The sequence below is a fragment of the Prunus mume genome, linkage group LG3 (assembly GCF_029339155.1).
Source record: "Prunus mume cultivar Tortuosa linkage group LG3, ASM2933915v1, whole genome shotgun sequence".
Lineage (NCBI taxonomy): Eukaryota > Viridiplantae > Streptophyta > Magnoliopsida > Rosales > Rosaceae > Prunus > Prunus mume.
This window is the reverse complement of record NC_142700.1, coordinates 26,840,310-26,860,195: the sequence shown is the minus strand read 5'-3', so window position 1 is coordinate 26,860,195 and position 19,886 is coordinate 26,840,310. Positions and strand designations below refer to the sequence as shown.

General features: G+C 38.0%; 5 protein-coding genes across 7 annotated transcripts; 4 read left to right on the top strand and 1 right to left on the bottom strand.

Moving 5' to 3' along the window:
- The first annotated feature begins 983 nt into the window (after positions 1–983).
- Positions 984–5,662, top strand: LOC103327042 (pentatricopeptide repeat-containing protein At5g47360-like). Its single transcript, XM_008229318.3, is given in 3 exon segments — positions 984–2,037; positions 2,040–2,973; positions 4,887–5,662. Coding segments are annotated over 2 exon segments (1,428 nt in total). The 5' UTR covers positions 984–1,241; the 3' UTR covers positions 2,672–2,973; positions 4,887–5,662.
- A 61-nt stretch (positions 5,663–5,723) lies between these two features.
- LOC148919269 (uncharacterized) lies at positions 5,724–7,264 on the top strand. The gene has a single exon (XM_089049011.1). It carries the CDS (start codon positions 6,228–6,230, stop codon positions 7,035–7,037), a length of 810 nt encoding a protein of 269 aa, XP_088905137.1. The 5' UTR covers positions 5,724–6,227; the 3' UTR covers positions 7,038–7,264.
- A 2,039-nt stretch (positions 7,265–9,303) lies between these two features.
- Positions 9,304–11,998, bottom strand: LOC103327039 (4-hydroxybenzoate polyprenyltransferase, mitochondrial-like). Of its 3 annotated transcripts, none has more exons than XM_089048258.1 (8): positions 11,574–11,998; positions 11,306–11,441; positions 11,089–11,210; positions 10,902–10,971; positions 10,635–10,784; positions 10,122–10,489; positions 9,790–9,861; positions 9,304–9,699 (listed from the first exon to the last, which is right to left on the bottom strand). In XM_089048258.1, the coding sequence occupies exons 1-7, from the start codon at positions 11,996–11,998 to the stop codon at positions 9,792–9,794; spliced, it is 1,341 nt and encodes a 446-aa protein (XP_088904384.1). In that variant the 3' UTR covers positions 9,304–9,699; positions 9,790–9,791. The 3 variants fall into 3 exon arrangements, with proteins under 3 accessions (XP_088904384.1, XP_008227533.2, XP_088904383.1); XM_008229311.3 differs by having other exon boundaries at positions 9,304–9,861; positions 10,122–10,218; positions 10,354–10,489; XM_089048257.1 differs by having other exon boundaries at positions 9,304–9,861.
- A 125-nt stretch (positions 11,999–12,123) lies between these two features.
- LOC103327040 (Photosystem II reaction center PsbP family protein) lies at positions 12,124–14,698 on the top strand. The gene is given in 4 exon segments (XM_008229313.3): positions 12,124–12,403; positions 12,406–12,419; positions 12,552–12,707; positions 14,288–14,698. Coding segments are annotated over 4 exon segments (711 nt in total). The 3' UTR covers positions 14,549–14,698.
- Positions 14,699–14,847: 149 nt separating this feature from the next.
- On the top strand, positions 14,848–19,719 carry LOC103327037 (amino-acid permease BAT1 homolog). The gene is made up of 7 exons (XM_008229310.3): positions 14,848–16,199; positions 16,286–16,468; positions 16,955–17,074; positions 17,165–17,356; positions 18,116–18,421; positions 18,870–19,052; positions 19,197–19,719. Exons 1-7 carry the CDS (start codon positions 16,098–16,100, stop codon positions 19,686–19,688), a joined length of 1,578 nt encoding a protein of 525 aa, XP_008227532.2. The 5' UTR covers positions 14,848–16,097; the 3' UTR covers positions 19,689–19,719.
- Positions 19,720–19,886: the final 167 nt, after the last annotated feature.

Below are 19,886 nucleotides of genomic sequence, written 5' to 3'. Positions count from 1 at the left end.
ATAAAATTTGGATTTTGGGCATATTTTCTTCAACTCGAAACTTCAAATTTCCAATTGTGAAGAACAAGAATCTCTGTTGAGTTTTTTGCTAAATCAAATAAAAAGAAAAATAAGTTAACAAAGATGTCTCTTACAAAAATCTTATTATACATCTATTTATAAAAAAGAATGTCACAAAGAAAAGACCTTCAAATTGCTAAAGCAATGTGTGTTGCTGCCACTGCCAGGTCTTTTTTTTGGTTAAGTTAAAAACGTTTGTTTGGTTTTTTTTTTTTTTGGTTAAGAACTCTTTGTTTCCATATGTTTAGTTTCATTAATTTTTGTTTTTTGAAATATTATATTATATAATTTATATTTAGTTTCCTAGAGAATCTCAAAGAGGTTTGTGCTGCCTGCCTGCCATGATTAATGATTATGTCTACTTCCTTGTAGGACGCTAACGGTTTTGGGTTTATTTTTTATTAAATGTAAATATATAGGCTAAAAAACCATATTTTTGTGCCCCACAATTTTGGGCACTGTCTAGTTTCTGCCTCTAAAGGTAGGTTGTGGGTTTAAATAGAAAATCTCTTTTATTTCTTATTTTTTCAGCTTGGAGTGTATTTAAGGGTAGTTTGGAAAGATAGTGAGATTTACTTAGAAATTGTGAAAATTTAAATTAAAAGTTGGGGTGAATTTAGAACATGGGATGAACTAAGAGAAATGTGAGATTTAAATAGAAAATCTCTATGAATTAACATATCTTAAAGGTGTAACCACATAATACTAGACTGTAATGAACTCAATATAAAATGTGTGCGATGAATTTATGTTGGTGGGAGTAATTTAGGAATACGTGATTGGAGTAGTGAATAAATTTAAATTTCACTAAAATTTTATGTGTGTGAATAGTGTGGGGTAAAATAAAAAATTGTTTTTTTTTTGGGGAATACTATTAAAATAAACAAATTGTTCCAATGCAGCCCAATACCAACAAATTCAAATAAAATGACTCAAATTACCCATCTCAAATTCAATTTGGCTTACTTTAATCTCCCCACTCTGCACCGAGTTCGAATCCCTCCCGTAATTTAGATGTTTGTGGCGCTCACAACGCTCAAAATTTCGTCGCTTATCCTCCGCTTCGCACCCCTAAAGCAGCCGCGCATCGGCAGCCCTGTTTGCGTGACGAGGAGTCCACGGCCCCTTGCAGCATTTAGGGTTTAGTCATATTTGGATCAAACCTTTGAAATTTCCTTAAAATGATGACCCTTTCTTCAATCTCTCGGTTCATGTCTTCCTCAGTTGGCCTCAAAAGTCACAAATTCTCAATCTTGCGGTTCTCTTCTGCCTCAGATGGGGAGATAGTCTACAATCGGCTGCAGGAAAATGGTGGCGACATTGAGAAAACCCTTTCATCAATCAATGTCCAATTGGACTCCAAATGTGTAAGCCAGGTCTTAAAGAGATGCTATCCTAGCCAATCCCAAATGGGTCTTAGGTTTTTCATATGGGCTGGTCTTCACTCCAGTTATAGGCATAGCTATTTTATGTACAGCAAAGCTTGTGAACTGTGTGAGATTAAGCTAAACCCAAGTGTGATTTTTGATGTTTTGGAAGCTTATAGAATTGAAGGGCGCTTTGTTAGTCTTAAGGCATTTAAGGTTGTCTTTAATTTATGTAAAGAAGCTAAGCTGGCCGATGAAGCTTTGAGGGTATTAAGGAAAATACCGGATTTTGGTTTGCGTCCAGATACTACTGTGTATAATGTTGTTATAAGGTTGTTTTGCGATAAAGGTGATATGAATATGGCTGAAAGTTTGGTGAAAGAGATGGGCTTGGTGGATCTTTTGCCCGATTTGATCACGTACATGGTAATGATTAATGGGTTTTGTAAGGTGGGTCGGTTAGATGATGCTTGTGGGTTGTTTAAGGTTATGAAGGGACATGGTTGTTTGCCTAATGCTGTGGTGTACTCGGCACTTCTTGATGGGTTTTGTAGGTCTGATAAAATGGAGAGAGCTTTGGAGTTATTGACTGAGATGGAGAAGGAAGGTGGGATTGTAGCCCTAATGTAGTAACATATACGTCTGTGATTCAAAAGCTTTGTGACAAGGGTCGGTCGAAGGAGGCGTTGGTTATTTTGGACCGAATGGAAGCTTGTGGATGTGCCCCAAGTCGCGTTACGGTGAGTGCTCTAATTAAGAGTTTTTGTGTGGAGGATCAAGTTGAAGAGGCTTATAAACTGATTGATAGAGTTGTTGCGGGACGTAGTGTTACATATAGTGATTGCTATAGCTCTCTTGTTGTGTCTTTGGCAAGAGTTAGAAAACCTGAAGAGGCAGAGAAGGTCTTGAGGATGATGCTTGATAGTGGGGTGAAACCAAATAGCTTGGTGTGTAGCATTATGTTAAAAAAGATTTGTTTGGAAGGACGGGTGATAGATGGAATTTGTTTGTTTGATGAACTTGAGAAGATGGAATGCTTGTCTTCCATTGACTCTGATACTTACTCAATTCTTTTAGCGGGCCTTTGTGAACAAAGGCATTTAGTGGAGGCTACAAAGCTGGCAAGGCTAATGCTAAAGAAAGGAATTCAGCTGAAAGCTCCTTATGTTGACAGTATAGCTGAGATCCTGAAGAAATCCGGAGATGAGGAGTTAGTTAAGCATGTGAGTAGAATTGCATTTTGAAGTTGAACAAAAGACAATGCTCACCTGTTTTTATGGCTTTTTCCGTGCTTACCTGGAATTGGGTTCTTCTACTAAGCTCAAAGTCTCAAACCAAGTAGAAAACAATCATTGAGTTAAGTTGGTAGGTGTGGAAGAAGGGAATTCATGCCCTGGAAATACAATTTTGGTAGCAGAAGCACTCTTGGTTCGGAAACAGGTTTATTGGTGCAGGGGCTCATGTGCTGTTTTACCCGACTCTGCTTTACAATGTCATTGGGAATAAGCTTTAGGCTGAGTTTCTGTGGTGGGACAAGGTCGATGAGGTACAAATATAATTTTATCAAGCCCGTTTATGCTTATATTTGTTTGTTATATATATATATATATATATATATATAATTTGTTTAGGTGTCTAGTTCATTTTGATGTCTGATTTCGATTTGATAGCTTGTGAAAGTGACTGGAATCTTTTTATCCTTTTCTTTTATTTATATATATTTTTAATGTGGGTGTTTATCCTTTTTCTGCAGCTGTGAATTAATTTGCAATTTTTGTTTATGTTTTGTTTTGATCTCAGTTAATTCTAGATGTAAATGCGATGCAGTTAACTATATTAAATGAAAGAAATTTATTGAGTTTGCATGTGGAGTTCGATGGAGTCATCACACTTAATGAGCCATACAGGACTTTGGTTCCAACGTCTTTATATCATGTTAGTGGTTTCCCAGATTTGCATTCTCAGAGTTTGCATGGTTGCATGGTTGGAGATAAACCAATACATTTTTCCTTCAAATGAAATATTTTTGCTGCTCAGAGTTTATATATGTATATATATTTTGAATGACATATTTAGGGCCTGTGTGGCAATGCCTTTATAAGTGCTAAAAATACTTTCTGATAGGCAAAAGGGCTTTTGGCAATGCTTGATAGAAAAGGTTACAAGTGCTTCTAAGTTAGTGCTTTATGTGCTTTCCCCAGGAAGTGCTTGCAAGTGCATTTTCAGGAGTCACTTGGTTTTTTAGTAGAAGTTTGTTGTGCTTCTAACAAAAGTGCTTCTCAGTAGAAGAAGCATTCCCAAAATGGCATAAATATCTGACAGGATTAGCTGGTGCTTTGACATACTATTGTATGTATTAATACGTGAATGCTCTGGATTAAAATTGACTTGGGTCATGTCTATACTTGACTAGAACTTCTACATTTTTGTTTTGTTTTGTTTTGTTTTGTTTTTACGTTATTTTTTGGGCTCTAATCTAACCATTAAACTTTTGGTGGTGCCGCGGAAGTAACCATCTGGTGATTCCTACAAGAGATTACTGCTTTGCACCATCACTGAGTGATACTTGTTGTGCTGTAGACTTCATTCATGGTAAGCATTTTTGCATCTTTGATTTGATTATGTTGAATAGCATCTGATATTTCACGATTTAGCATAAACTAGGCTCTATGTACCTAGAACATTCTGTTCTTGACTAGATACAACTGACATGAGTCAATTTGGTTGGTTAGAATATCTTGGACCATCTAGACTCTCATGTTTTTTTTTTTTTTTGGGGGATGAACTTTTAGAATCCTCGAGAGATATTTTTTGTTGAAATCTTTGTGTCATTTCCGGACTGCATGGTGGAATTTTATTTTGAGGGTACAAAAAATCATTTAATTGGATCTACTGAGATGAAAACTTTGTCATCTGCTACCTGGTTAGTACTAAACTCTGAAAATAACAAATTACTTGAAGCAGATGACACCTGATTCTGCCTATGAATGAATATCTGAAGTCAATTTGTCCAAGGCTGCTTTTAGCCTCTTCTCAGTGGCAGGTAACTTAAGAAACTCAATGTGATTTGTAATGACATTGTGGGCTCATTCGCCCTGCCTATGAATATCTGGTGTTCAAAACCCTGGAAGTTTAGTTCAATTTTCTTTCTTGTGGGAATTTTGGTGTTTTTTTTAGGTGATTCTAATTCGTATTTGATTTATGTTTACTGGTTTAGTTATTAATTTGCAATTTGTTTTTACTGTTGTGCGTCTATGCATGTGATGAAGAATAGTGGATAAGTTTTCTCTGCATTTGGCAGTAATAATCTATGAGTTTAATATCCTTGTTTGTCTGATTATCTTGGCTATGCAAAAAAGTATTATTTCTGAATGATCTGCAGACATAGAATTCCCGAACAGTCAAGGCACCAATTCTTTAATTTAATTTTCTTGATTCATTTGTTAATGGTGGATTCAGAAATGTTGTGAAGGAGAACACTGAAGATTTACGGAAGGCAACTGAACCAGAGGCTGAGGTTGTACATGAACCAGCCGTGGGAGAAAATAAGACAAATGCTGGTGAGACTGAAAATGAAGATATAACAAAGATAAGAAAAATGGAAAATGTAGATCCAAGTACGGAAGGTACCTCTTTGAGCACCCAAACAGTGTGAGTGCCAATTACGTTCTGACTCACAATGCTGAACATGAATCTTGCGTAAGAAGGGATACTCCCAAGAACCCCTGGACTAAGGATCAAACCTGCCTGCATGCAATTTACATATATAGATACGTTAGCATACCAGCATTTGAGAGACAAAGACGGGAATTCCAAAACACCTGAGAATGTGATGAAGGATTTGGGTGGTGAAAAAAGCCAAACCCATTTGCCTTTCGAGGACTGGAAATGTAGAACTTCCGTCTCCACCCACCGGACACAGCACCACCATCAGTCCAAATACCGGCAGAGTGAACTCTGGGAGGGATTTCCACGCGAACAAGGGCCATATCATCCTCCGTTTCGTTTAACCACAATACTTGTGAAAGACTCTTCATGATTTGAATTCTCTCTCTATTTCTTATATATTATATCGTACAGATATGTAATATATATTCTAGCTCGCTAGAGATCAGTTTTGTTAGTTTTCATGACCAGCTTTGATCAGTTCTCACGAACGGTGGCATTTTTGTTGTACTAAACACTCCAAACTCGCTTCAATCTATTGTTAATTGGTAGTATCAACATAACATAAACATCCTCCGATACGTATGTATGTGAGAGAATAATCAATGGTTTCAACTAACAACCACCGCATGGCTGTTAAAAAACACGAGAAATAGTGCCTCTCCCTGTTCTCTTCAATTTATAATATTCATTAAATAGTTATTCACTAATGTCTTGATTGCCAAAGGTTGCTCCGAATTCTCCTTCAAAACAAAAACACGACGCCATGTAATGTAACAGAGAAACAAGAGGTGAGGTGAGGACCTGCCGAGGCGAGCGAGCTTGTCAGTGTCAGAGTGGTGGCTTCACTAGTGACTGGATTTCCCCGTATCCTACTAGGAGAAGTTGCTTTTATTTGTATCCCGAAAGAAGCAGAGATTAAACTGTGTTAATAATATTTTGTTATTTACTTTCCTTTTCCCACAAGGAAGCTAGGTGGAATTTAGAAAGCCAAAATATTATTTTCTCCTTATTGCATTTGGAAAGTTTCCCTATAAATTCAGTTCAGACATGTTGGTGGTGAACTAACAAGTGTAATTTCACTTCCCTTCATTCTTGAAAGTTGCTTTGCGAATCAAGCACACACCGATCATCATGGAGGCTTCAAGTCCTTCTGCTTCGTCCAGAAAAAGAAAAACAAGACAAACCCCCATGCCACGAATTGTCCTTGCTCTCGCTGCTCCCAATAGCAACCCCGCCGACAACAATGCCATCGAACGCACCGTTTGGTCCACGAAACCCCGAAGTAATTGCAGCGGCCGGAGGAGAAAACAAGAGGCGGCGGCAGCCCAGCAAGAACATGAACGCCAACTCCGTATTCCCACCACCAAACGCACAGCTTCATCCCCTAAAATCCAAAGCAATTACAGCCTAAGGCCAACAGCTCACGGAGGCCGGAAGACGGCGCCTCAAGAACAAGAACATGAAGAAAAGAAGGGAAGGTTGAGGGTGGTTCGGATCCGGATATTGGACCCGGATGAGACGGAGTCTTCTACCGACACCGGAGAAACTAATGTAGCCGTTAACCAAAAACCCAAGAAAAAGAAAGTTGAAATAGTGCACGAGATTCGGATGCTGGAGAGAAACTCTCCTTGTCCAAAAAAACTTGAGACGCAAGAAACAAGCAAGAAGAACTATATTGGCAAGAAGAATAAGCAAATTTGTTTGTCATCTCGATCGTCATCACCATCTTGTAACGTTGAAGGGCGTGAAGATGAAGAAATACTAAAAGGATCATCAACAACATCATCAGTTGTGCAAATGGCAGTTAGAAAGATGGCTCTTTACGACGTGCCGGGTCCAATTCCTGACCTGGAAGAATTTTTGAAATGGGATTATGACCTTCACTTTTTGCTTACTTTCTTTGATGATTTGCCGTCAGACTCCGACTGTGAAGATTATTGAGCACGATCAACCAAGTTCATTTCAAACTTTATCCACGATTTTTTTGTATTTTTAACACAACTTATTAGGCATGATTATTAGGTACAAATTTTTGTACAGTCCACCACGATCCCAATGCTTGTAATTGATTTTATGAAAATTCTATTGGAAGAAATTGAAGTGATGAATTACATTTCCTATATTATGAATAATGTGCCAAGCATTCACCTCCTTTGTTTTTTTTTTTTTTTTTTGTGAAGCTTATGCTGGAAACATTACTGCAGTCTCTGATAGTGTTGCTGGGTTTGCAATGTGTTTATTCCTTAAAATGTGCTTATAAAAAGTAATGTCACATCAATTACCTTTGAGCTTGTTGGCATGACATGTGACATATCATGGCTGTCTGAGCTCTGCCTGGTTTGCTAGTTATAACCAACGTGATTGCTTTTGTCTTTCATTAAGAAATTTCAATGTATTTGACGAATCAAAAAAAGAAATTTTTCCTCATACATGAATTGTTGTTTTATTTCTAAAGCAGTTAAGTATAACCATAGCTATCAGTGGAGAACTGATTGGACACCTCCAATGGATTGATATTTCATTGGTCTAATGTTGGAGCAAGTTCGCATTCGAAGTATGGTTAACTATAAATTCAGCAGACTAGCCTGGACTGATATGGTTTCAAAGTGCAGAGCAGAATTTGGTTCCCACCATGACAAAAATGTTTTGAAAAGTCGTTTTTATTTATTTATAAATTTGAGGAAACAATTCAATGGCATGAAAACTCTACTTGATCAGAGTTGGGATGAAATGCAACAGATGGTGACTGCTGATGATGCTTATGTCAAGTTGTGTCTTTTGTTGAATTGTTGATTTGCATAAGAATTGTATGTCTATAGCAGGCTAACAGGTCACATGTTCTTGTGCAGGAACACCCTGATGTACGATCATACCGCAATCGAACTCTCCCAAATTGCAATGATTTGTACTTGATATGTGGAAATGGAGACCATTTTAAAAGGGAGAGTACTTTGAGTCACACTATGGATGACATGGATGATGATCTGGGAGTTAATCTTGGTGCGTGGCCCTCTCTCCCTTTCTCACAATGCCATAGGTGTATTCTGCTCGACTCTCTGATTATTGCAATGGAATGAATTTATTATAAATGTTTTAGATGTCAGAAACTTTCTCAATACGAACTTGTTTTGCAGGGGATGAAACTCAGCAAACAATATCAAGGTGCGTGTTTTTCTCACTAGTTGCTGCCTAGGACAAAAGGAGTTTCCAATTTCTAGTACTAACTACAGCATCTTCAACATTGGAGGAGGGAAGCAATATGATGCGTCCGCAAGTTTTGTATGTGTGCATGTTGAATGAACTTGTTGGTAAAGTATGCTATCCCTTTGCATGAAGTGAACCCTTAGTAGCTTTGGGTTCAGGAGACACTTTCCTGATTTGGTGACATGCGTTTCTTTCATGTAAATATGATATTTTGCAAGAGCATCCATATCCAGTTGCATGTGCAAGTAGAATCTTGGACAGAACTTTAATGATTTGACTAAAATATACGGCAACCGAGCCCCTGATGGAAGATCAAGTTGTTTCGGTAGGAAAATGGAGAAAATGGGGATCAATATGATGTTTGGTGATTCCCCAGCCATGGAGTATGAAATATCTGATCTGCAAAAGAAGCGAAAATCAGCAGCTTCATCCACCTCAGCTAGTAAAAGAGCTCAAAGAATCATCAAAGAGGAGATACAAGAACCCTTGGATGAGAAACCACATATAGTAAAAGGGTTGGTTGGCGATGAAGAAGACAAAGACTGCTGCTCAATAGAACGCATTGTTGCTTCACTTGAAACTGTACCTGGCATGGATGATGAGCTCTTCTTGGAAGCTTCTCTAATTCTCGAAGATGATAAGAAAGCCAAGATGTTTGTGGCAATGGATGTTGCAGCTCGAAAGAAGTGGCTATACAGAAAACTTCCCCAGTAGCATCTAAGTAGCTCGTTAGTATGCAAGTGTAGTTTCGATATGCTTATCATCCTCGTGCTTTTTTCCTCATGTAAATTACATACATGGAAAGAGTTTCCCTCTACATAATGTAATTCCCTTGTGTATATCAGTAAGTTTTGAGATGGGCTTTTTCCCTGCTATTGAACAAGAAAGCCAAAGCTTTCTCTTCTCTTTTTTATTTATTTATAGCAATTAACCTCAACAAATGCTAATTTGCAACCGGATTATCTCCACGCTATTATGAGTTTAGGTTTTGAAGCTTACAAAGTTGTAAATCAAATTTCATACATACCAAGAACTGCAATACGTATTAACAATAATTTCATACTTAAAAGTAAAACAATAAATGAAGTTACTGATCAATTAAAGAAAACAAAATTACCCAGATCAAGACAAAAAAAGGAAAGAAAAAACTACTGTGTCATTCTTCTCTGATGAAGTAGAATTACTGACTATTCTGTGAACCGCGTAAAGATCAAGGTGGTTGCCAAAAGTTGGATCCAAATTCCACTCTGTGAACTGGGGAGAGCCAAAACAAACAGACACAGAGATGGAGACAGTGTCACGACCTTGACAAAAGATTGGTGCTTTTACTAAATGGCATGGCCATCTCATCCTCTTCTTTTAGAATTTGCTTTCTCTCGCTCGCACTCCTCTCTACCTTCTTCTTATCCCATATATAAACTTGATTCAAGACATAGCCCAAAATAGAGTACCCCAACGTTGGAAGTAACTACTCCAAAAGTAACCTTACCCCTACGATAAAAGTTTTCCAAACAGGATTCCACTGAAAATAATAGCACCAAACCACTTGTTCGACACAAATCTGGAACCAAAACAAGAGCAAATGCTGAGGCAAGCTGATCATGTTCAAGGCAAAACAAAGCAAAGAAATCCTAAACCTAAATGAGCTTTTCCTTCCCTTGTGTATGAAACCCTCCAACTTATATTTTTTTCAATATTTACCTTTTTTGTTTCTCTTTGATTGGAGAAATATGCAGTATGGCAAAATTAACATTGATGCAATACGCATATTTAATCTCTATGATTACTTGAAATCAAGATCATATCACGAAAAATACGCACTTTCTGTTGCAATCAACCCGGGATGAAAGGTCAGCAGTCCATATCTGCCAAGCTAATTGTCCAGATGCAGCCCCCAAAAATGCATAGTATGGCCACCCTGCTCCATAGTTGAAAGATTGGTGTGAGGATGTGGCAGAAGGAAAAAGAATTGGATTGAAGTTGCAATAACAGTAAAAGAAAAAATTATAAAAATAAAACAAAAATAAAATAAAAATAAAGGAGGAAACAAAACCGATTTCAGCATTATATCCACTGAGGGCAAGACTGCTGCTGCACATAATTCCAAACCCAGTAATCCACTCCTTAGTTGAATCACCAAATCTCAATGCAGTCGACTTAACACCTACTTTCAGATCATCTTCCTTGTCCTGCAAGTATAGTCAGGAACATAATTTGTTGGATTGCATTGAAATAGTTCTCTTATTCCTACATATTCCACAGTTTCATCACACTCAAATCTTGGAAACTACAACTTCTGACCATGTGAGTACTACAGTGACATATTTGCTTTACCTGATGTGCGTATATCGTATCATACACAAGTGTCCAGCAAACTCCAGAAAGGTACAATGGGAGCACTATAGCTGGATCAATGCTTCCTTTAACTGCAGCCCATCCTAATAAAGCTCCCCAATTAAAGGTCAAACCTAGAAAAGCTTGAGGCTGCACCAAACGTGATAGCATTTACCAATTAATTAGTCAACTGTCATGAAGTTTCATATCAAAGTTAAAAAAAGAAGAAAACTTGAGGGCATGTTAAGAAACCGGAGGTTTGATTACCCAGAATGTCAACCTCTTCATGAGAGGATAGGAGAAAACTAGCAACAATGATGAAGCCCCCAAAACGCGGCTGTCAATTCCAATTAAGTAAACAGAGGTTCATGTGCTTGCAGATAATATTGGTTTAACCAGATTTATTAACTAAAAAAGCCACTGATGCAAGGGCAGATATACAAAGTAAACTAACCTATAATTATTCAGTTGAAGGAGAATTCCAAAACCCAAAAGCAATTGAAATCCAAGAAAACAAATCCCCTGAAAAGGTGTCAAAAGACCACTTGCAACTGGCCGCAATTTTGTACGTTCCACCTGGAGTTAAAAGGAAAGGCACTCACAAGTTCACAACCACAAGAAAGAAAACAAAACAGGGAATGAAATAAACTGCAGAGGCCAGTGGACATTACCATGGTATCAATATCCCGGTCAAGGAGATCGTTTATGGTGCATCCAGCGCCCCTTAAGAGCAGAGCCCCACATCCAAATAGTGTCATCATCTTAATATCAGGAAGGTGTCCTGGGCTCGCAGCCAATGTTATTGACCTGCACCAACAACTATGTCTTTCACACAACTTCAACTTCAAACAAATTGACCAGCATTCCTTCACTTTCCGTCAAACCAAACAACGCAGTGGAGAGACCAAAGTTTAAAAAGTTGAAGTAAGAGTCGCTTACCACATACAAGGCCAAGCGAGCAACCAAGTGCCAATGGGCCTGTCGAGGCGAGCGAGCTTCGCATAAGGGCGAGCTTGTCTTGGCAAATACAAGTCGATCCAAGAAGCCTCAACTTCAACCTTGACGTCATTGCTGCCCTGATTTCCGTCCTTCTTGGCGCCTGTAGATGAAGACGAGCTGGAGATGTGGGCTACGGGTCTCAGATCAAATTCGACGCAACTGGGAGTCCAACGGTGCCTCTGAGTGAATGGGCCCAACTGGGTTCCGTTGGGATAAGCGTTAGGGTTAGAATTTTTCGAGGTGGTGGTGGTGGTGGTGGTTGGTTGGTAAGGAGATACTGCGAATGGGGTGCGGGAGAGAGAGAGTGAAGGTTTCACTTTCAGAAACCTACGCGAAGCGCGAAAGACGAGGCAAAACGACGCCATTTTCAGAATTGACTTTCCTCCAAAACGACACCACTTAAGTTGGTCGATATCGATATGGAATTTCTTTTTGTGAGATGTAAGATGTCTTCTTCTTGGATTATCTCGTCCACTGGTAAAGTGAAGTGATGGCTTTGTGCATTTGCAATTGCTTTACGCTCTCAAACCACAATCCTTTGAAATTCTCAAATTCAATTCCCAGAGCTTCTTTGTTCCAAAGACACACTCATCTTCATCCTCCAAGAGAAACACCATCATCACCTTGTTTGACCAAGAGAGACCTCGGCCTCTCAATTGTCGCTATTTTCTTAAATGGGTTTTTGCCAAACTTGCAAAAGGCCATTCTCGCTCAAGACTTGGAGCTTCAGAGGTACACAGATTCCAAGGAGGGTTTCACTCTCCTCCTGCCCCCTCTTGGATAAAGGTGAACCAAAAGTTCAAGCTTGTATTTTTATTGCTCTCTGTCACTCTGTGTGATTATTAATGTATTGCTTTCAGTTTCAGTCAGTATAAGTGGATTTTGTGTGGATGAAAATGGCTGCTTATGGATGGGCAGGTCGAAAAAGCAGGGGCAACTGCTCTGTTTGAAGAGGCAAATAACGGAAGCAACAATATTGGTGTTGTAGTGAACCCGGTTCGTCTTACGAGCCTTGGAGAGTTTGGCAGTCCTCAATTTGTGGCTGATAAGCTTATACAAGCTGAAAGGCGCAAGGTGAAAAGTGCTTCCCTTGAATGTGTGTTTGCTATTATTATTATTTTCTTTTTCTCTGAAGTTGCTGATGGTGATTTATGATTGATGTTGGTAGTAACTTAGAATCCACCTTTTATATATATATATATAAGTGGGAATTTTGGTTCAAAGAAAATTTGCATCAATGCACAAACCACCAATGCCAGCATTTAGTTTTCTTTCTGTTTTTTTAAAATTAGACTGCGGCATTTTGTTTGAGGATAAAGATCATGCCTATTGTGGCCTTTTGTATCTTTTATGCTTGGTTCACTAGGAGAATATCTTTCTTGTTCTTAGCAAACTAGGGCTAGGCGCAGAAAATGATTTGCTATATGAAGAAAACAAATATTTTTTTTGGGGGTGGGGTGGGATGTGTTTAAGGATGCAGAGTTGCCATGGAATTCAGTTAAGTTAGGCATTTCAGTAAACCAAATTTGTTTCTTTGTTAATCTAAGAACAGTTTATATGTTGGTTTATAGTATACCACTTGCTGACAGTGGCAGATCTCGGAATTCTTCCCCCGGGTCAATGTGTGAAAGTACGCTAATATAATTTGTATGCATGTATGTATGGAACTGTGGACTGGCAAATAGAAAGAGCAACGGACATGAGTAAGCAAAACAACAGCAATATAAAAAGTAACAGGACTTTGTACCAAATAATGTTGTTAATAGCATTGCTGTTGTGGTAACAATCCCGTGTAGACAACATGGCTGCAATATTTAAAAAGGGGATCAAATTAAAGGGAATGGCTGCTTAATGGTAAAATTTGAACAAGAAGTTTATGAGGAAAGAAGTGAAGTGATTACATAACTGCTAAAGTTCAGTAGCAATTTACCAACACATGTTTTACTTAGTTCAGTCAAGTACATCTCCTTCGTGAATGATCTACAAATCAAAGTCAGAAAGACAAAGATGATTACAAAGAACATTACAGCTACATGCTTGCAGACATAATTATCACTAGATTTCTTTATTTCTTACTAGCACAAGCTTCTATTAAACTTTTTCTGCATAATCCTTTAAAATACATTGCCAACAGAAAATAGCTTGTGCATGCAACCATGAATTCATGTATGCTTGTATGTAATGTAGGTTCAAGACAGTGGCCTTATATCAAAGTAAATAAGTTAAAGATAGTCACAGATGACTGAAATTTTACTTCTTCTCTTCTGAACGATATGACCCGACTGGTCTGTAGTACTAGTATATTCTTCTTAAGCGTCTAATACGCCACATGAATTGTTTGTTGTAATTTGGATGAGCCCATTTTATTATGACCTGAGATTATTGGTTGCTGCTGCTATCTTTTATCACTGAAAGGCTGATTGAAGTTGGAAGTTTTGATTGAAGGAATATTATAAGTTATGTATGTGCAACCTCAGTATAATAATGTTCTGATATTCCCAATTGTGTCATCACAACTTCGGATGAATATCACCGAAATGAGCTTGCAGTATAAGTTTTTTCCTTTTTTCTTTATTATGAAAAGTTTCACTTCTCTTATTTTCAAAATATTAAAATTTATAATTGTCTTGTTAAACCTCTCTGTTCATACACAGGAAAGTACAAAAGATGCTGTGGTTATTGGATTTGCAGAGAGACCAGGCCAGGGTGGCCTACAAGTATACGAGTTCGAGTATGAGGTTGATAGCACAAGAGGAGGGATGAAGAGGATCTTTTCGGCTGCATTTGTGGCCTCAAAGAAGCTATACCTCGTCAATATCACTCACTCAGACAAACCAGAGAGTCCTCTTAACTCCAATACAAGAATAATGCTAGAACAAGTACTTCATTCCTTCGATGCTGCACCTTTGACATAATATCACTGCACTTTCTTCCATCATGATTACTTTACTATTCTTGCCTCTGCGTAAGCTCAAGTAATATTTGTCTTCAACTTACTTTGAAAGAGATCAAAGTGATATTGTGAAAGTTGAAACCACAATGAAAGTAATGCGGTCTTCCCTTTATTTCTAGTCTCCAAGGCATGGACCAACAAGGAACCACAAGACCACAGAGAGCCATTGCCGTTTCCCCTTCTACTATCTCAATGTCATTGCTGGTACGGCAGCACGGTGCGATGTGTAGAAGTAGCAAACGTCCTCTTGGTTTTTCACCCATCTTTCCCTTCTCAAGTCCTCTCCCAAACTCAGTAAGTTTTTTACCCCCATCCTCCCTTCTTGTGTCCTCCCCAAAACTCAGAAAACTCAGAGAGCCAAACAATGGCCGAAGAAGGCAGAGGGGTTCATGCATTGGATTGGATGGGAAGATAAATTTTTTTATTCAATTAAAAAGTATTGAAACATAGAAAAAAAGTTATCATCAAATCAAAACCAATCACAGATTTTTCTTGGAATCAAGTACATGAGAAAAACTAAAGATTGAATGTTTCAAATGCCTAGACACCAAAAAGCATGAAATATACTTGGAATGATTTGATTGGTTTATCGCAAGCAGATTGGATCAGCAGATTTTTTTTATTAAAAAAAAAACGCAAAAAGACGAGAATATCATGAGAAGGATTGAATAAAGTTGGAAGCATATATCTAGGCGTTGAAATAGGGGCGGCAAGGAAGCAAGCCATGCAATGCAATGCTATTGTATATTTATATTATTAAACTTTGCGCAATGCTTGACTTTGCTTGTGCGACTTTCTGCATAGAAAATTTCAAAATTCCAAAGCCCACCTCCCACAGGAAGATACTGTACGCATCTAGATCCCCATTCCATTTAAATATTTCCCAGTATATTCAATGAGAAGAAAGTATCTAATTTTCTTGCCCCCATTGTCATTGAACCTCTCTCTCTCTCTCTCTCTCTCTCTCTCTGGTTGGTTGGGTTACATTTGTTTTTATTTCCATAAACAAAAATGTCAAACTTTTGACAGAAAATGTAGAAGCAGTCAAATAGTTTTGCTCGGACAAAGTCAAGTAATTTTGTTCAGACATGACATCCAATAAAACAGTAAACCCAATAAGTATTAAGGAGAAAGAAAATGATTGACCTGTTTGAGGAATGGAAAATTGGAAAAGTCAGACGGGGGTAGGGGGTGTAGGATGATGAGTACAGAGGGAGACACAGAGAATAGAAATGTGAATGTGAGCTGAGGAATGGGGAGAGCATGAGAAAATTTAAAATTGGGCCGTTATTTTCATGTTGAATTGTTTAATGACGAATTTTCAAACATGGCAACTGTAGCTTACGTGCATCATCGCCTAAAGTCTTGTAAACCTTTAAAAAAAAACTGAAGTGGCATTGAATACAAGGTTTACGCTACTTTGCTTGAGTCTCTCTCTCTCTCTCTCTCTTTCTTTGTTGTATAAAATCCAGTTGCATATTTATAAGCTGCTAATTTAATTTTGAGCTAAAATGGTACACAACCAAGCAGATGCATCAAGAATCCAAGAGATGGATTCAGGAGAAAAGCGCCTTAATGAGCTTGGTTACAAGCAAGAACTCAGAAGAGAGATGGTAGGTAATTTTTTATTTGATTTCATGTTATGTTTTATTATCATATTAACTTGAGCTTTGTGGATTGGATACTTCATTTTCCGCAGACTCTGTTCAAAACTCTTGCAATATCATTCTCCACGATGACACTTTTCACTGGAATTACTCCCTTGTATGGTTCAAGCCTTGCATATGCAGGTCCTGCAAGCCTTGTGTGGGGATGGGTGGTGGTATCATTTTTCACCTGGTTTGTAGGAATTGCCATGGCAGAGATCTGCTCCTCTTTCCCGGTTTGCCACTTCTCACTTCTAATTCATTTTTTATATATTGTCGAGTATGTGTTCGCCTATCCTACATTTACTCTCAATATACTACCATGGAGATGGAGATTTCTTTCATCCCATTCTGCGATTCAAATTCTAACCATTGTTCATTATCGAATAAGCACGTTTAATATGACGAAAATGAATTATTAGTTTAATTAAGAAACATGTTAAGAGGATTATCATACTAGAACAATTTGTTTCCTGCTTATAATGTATGTTTTGAGTGAGAATATTGCACTATGATCAGTTGCGGGAGAATGGAAATAATTCCCTGCTACAAGATGAATATAATAAATTTTTATTCCAGCCATATTTTGGTTGCTCTTTCAGAGGCAGTAAATTAAGTTGTTGACTTTGCTCTCTTAGGAATATAGCAACTTAGCAAGAGACGCCTTTCATTACTGAAAAGTTTTTAAGTCCCAGACAACTTACTTCCTCTTTGTGAAACAGACTACAGGTTCTCTTTACTTCTGGGCTGCCCATTTAGCTGGCCCCAAATGGGGTCCATTGGCATCATGGTGCTGTGCTTGGCTTGAGAGCATAGGGCTCATTGCCGGCATCGGTACTCAGGTACTAATCTTTTCATTTTGAAAGAAGAAATTAGTGATATGTGTATATATGTTGAATTTTGACCTAAACACTTTAGACTTGATTTGAAAGGCGTATGCAGGATCACAAACACTGCAAAGTATCATTTTATTGTGCACTGGAACAAATAAGGATGGAGGCTATCTTGCACCAAAATGGTTGTTCTTATGCATGTACATTGGCCTCACTCTTATATGGGCATTTCTCAACACATTTGCTCTAGAAGTTATTGCGTTTATTGACATAATATCAATATGGTGGCAGGTAAAATCATCTTTTGGTTTCTTGCCTGCTTTTTTATAGTTTTTTGTGGGAAAGTGGTATCTTATGATTCTGTTTTAAGTCACTATTTTGTACCATGTTTGATACTATGTTAATGTCAAAAGGTGCTAATTCTACCTTTATGAATAAACTCTATGGAGGGTTTACATATTCCCATTAAGCGTGTTGTTTTTGTACATGTACAGAAAGTTCATACTCCCTACTATGTGGATGAAGAGAAAATTTAGAAAACTGATATATGAATATGATCAAACTTCCAAACAAGCCCTGTAGATATGTTCCTTTGGTTTTTTCATTCCAAGCCAAATGCAGTGGGTCCAAATTAGGATACATCTACATATGTATATATAAACCACATTTACAAAAGAGAAACTACATTGGTTTCAATTGCTGAACCTCAACACTTCCTCCCTAGGCAGGTGTGTGTAAAATATGTTTACTTACCTTAAGTATCATATATCATGCACGATGCGTGGGTGTAATTAATAGTTAATCATCAACTAATTCAAGGCCTGTTCAGAAAGCACTCAGAAAATGCACATAGATGGAGAACAAAAAGGCGCTATGAACATTGAACCCATTTCAATATTTCCAACCTGCCTTCCATATATATATTTGCAGTATGCCTCATTTACATTACTTGTTCATTCAATTTCGCTTTATCTACCGTGGACTAAAGCAGCCACGTGGATTATAATTCTCTCTGATATAAAATATTGCTCGCAATTTTTTGTTTGGCAGGTCATTGGGGGGACGGTTATTGTGATAATGCTTCCCCTTGTAGCACTGACTACACAGTCTGCATCATATGTGTTCACAAATTTCAACGTGGCCCCTGAGAGAACTGGGATATCAAGCAAGCCTTATGCAGTGATTCTATCATTTCTTGTTAGTCAGTATTCATTATATGGATATGATGCTGCAGCACATCTGACAGAAGAAACCAAAGGTGCAGACAAGAATGGTCCTATTGCTATTCTATCTAGCATTGGTATCATATCGGTGTTTGGGTGGGCATACATCTTGGCCCTTACTTTCAGCATTCAGGTATGACGCAAAGCCTAATTTTAGTGCAATTCTGGTAGAGCGGGCACCTATTTGAGAACCCAAATTACTTTTAAGGCCTCTGCTAATTAGTGTGCACTTCATTCCTCTGTTTTGAAAGTGCACAAAATGAAGTCAAATGTTAATTTGTCCATAGTGAAAAATTAATTTCACATGTGTAGTAGACTTCTGTAGTTCCATAGTCTGCCGATGCGATGGCAGAAACTAGTAGAGTTTTTAGAGTTTGCACTAACCATTTCAACCCCAAGCAGTGAAAATAATCATTGTATTCTTTATTCTGGCAATCCTTCCCTCAGTCTTTGTGCAGTTTTTCTTTTTCTGGTATGACAATCTTTCATGGAATTTGACTAAAGCATAAATTGATTGTTGTAAGTGCTTTTTGTAGTTGGAATATTATTAAACTGATACTTTTCTGCAACTTTTCACTCAGGATTTTAGCTACCTATATGATCCGACCAATGAGACTGCTGGGACGTTTGTGCCAGCTCAAATACTCTACGATGCTTTTCATGGGAGGTACAATAGTTCCGCTGGAGCAATCATTTTACTGTTCATCATTTGGGGTTCATTCTTCTTTGGCGGGCTTTCAATTACTACTAGTGCTGCCAGAGTGGTAAATAGACTTTTCATTTTTACTCCTAAAATAGCAGTTATACCTTCACTTGCTGAGAACAGCACCTTAATCCTAGATTTACAAAAGTAATCTGTTTGGTCTGGCACCGCCAAAAAAGTTGTTTATGGTTTAGGGTATTTTCAGGTATATGCTCTATCAAGAGACAAAGGGATTCCATTTTCATCGGTATGGCAAAAATTGCACCCAAAACACAAAGTTCCTTCCAATGCAGTTTGGCTCTGTGCTGCCATCAGCATTCTCCTTGGACTTCCAATCCTGAAAGTTAATGTAGTCTTCACTGCAATAACTTCCATATGCACAATTGGATGGGTAGGAGGATATGCAGTTCCAATCTTTGCAAGAATGGTAATGGCCGAGAAGAACTTCAAACCTGGGCCATTTTATTTGGGGAAAGCAAGAAGGCCAATTTGCTTTGTTGCCTTCATGTGGATTTGTTATACCTGTTCAGTCTTCCTCCTTCCCACTTACTACCCAATTAGTTGGGATACATTCAATTATGCACCTGTTGCTTTGAGTGTAGGTTTGGGTCTGATAATGCTTTGGTGGGTGTTGGATGCAAGGAAATGGTTCACAGGACCTGTTAGAAACATTGATACTGATAATGGAAAGGTATAAACTTATTCACAAGTTTGAATTTCTTTCATAAGTAGTAGGTTCAAAGCTTCCCTTCGATGCAGCTCCTAGCATTTTGTTTTCTTGTATCTATGTCCATTCATTGCATTCCAAATTTAGAATCAGTAAGCGATCCCCCATTTGTTGCCTAGGGCATTATTTATATAAAGGGCAAATTTATGCTACAGAACAAATGCTTAT

What these genes read in the sequence shown, in the direction of transcription:
- LOC148919269 (XM_089049011.1), top strand. Translation starts at nt 6,228, where the DNA reads ATGGAGGCTTCAAGTCCTTCTGCTTCGTCCAGAAAAAGAAAAACAAGA.
- LOC103327039 (XM_089048257.1), bottom strand. Translation starts at nt 11,998, where the DNA reads ATGGCGTCGTTTTGCCTCGTCTTTCGCGCTTCGCGTAGGTTTCTGAAA. An exon ending in CTTCAACTGAATAATTATAG is followed by an intron (nt 10,972 to 11,088) that starts GTTAGTTTACTT and finishes TGGAATTGACAG; the next exon opens with CCGCGTTTTGGGGGCTTCAT. An exon ending in CGGGTTGATTGCAACAGAAA is followed by an intron (nt 9,862 to 10,121) that starts GTGCGTATTTTT and finishes TTTTGGTTCCAG; the next exon opens with ATTTGTGTCGAACAAGTGGT.
- LOC103327037 (XM_008229310.3), top strand. Translation starts at nt 16,098, where the DNA reads ATGGTACACAACCAAGCAGATGCATCAAGAATCCAAGAGATGGATTCA. An exon ending in TAATATCAATATGGTGGCAG is followed by an intron (nt 17,357 to 18,115) that starts GTAAAATCATCT and finishes TTTGTTTGGCAG; the next exon opens with GTCATTGGGGGGACGGTTAT. An exon ending in CCCTTACTTTCAGCATTCAG is followed by an intron (nt 18,422 to 18,869) that starts GTATGACGCAAA and finishes CTTTTCACTCAG; the next exon opens with GATTTTAGCTACCTATATGA.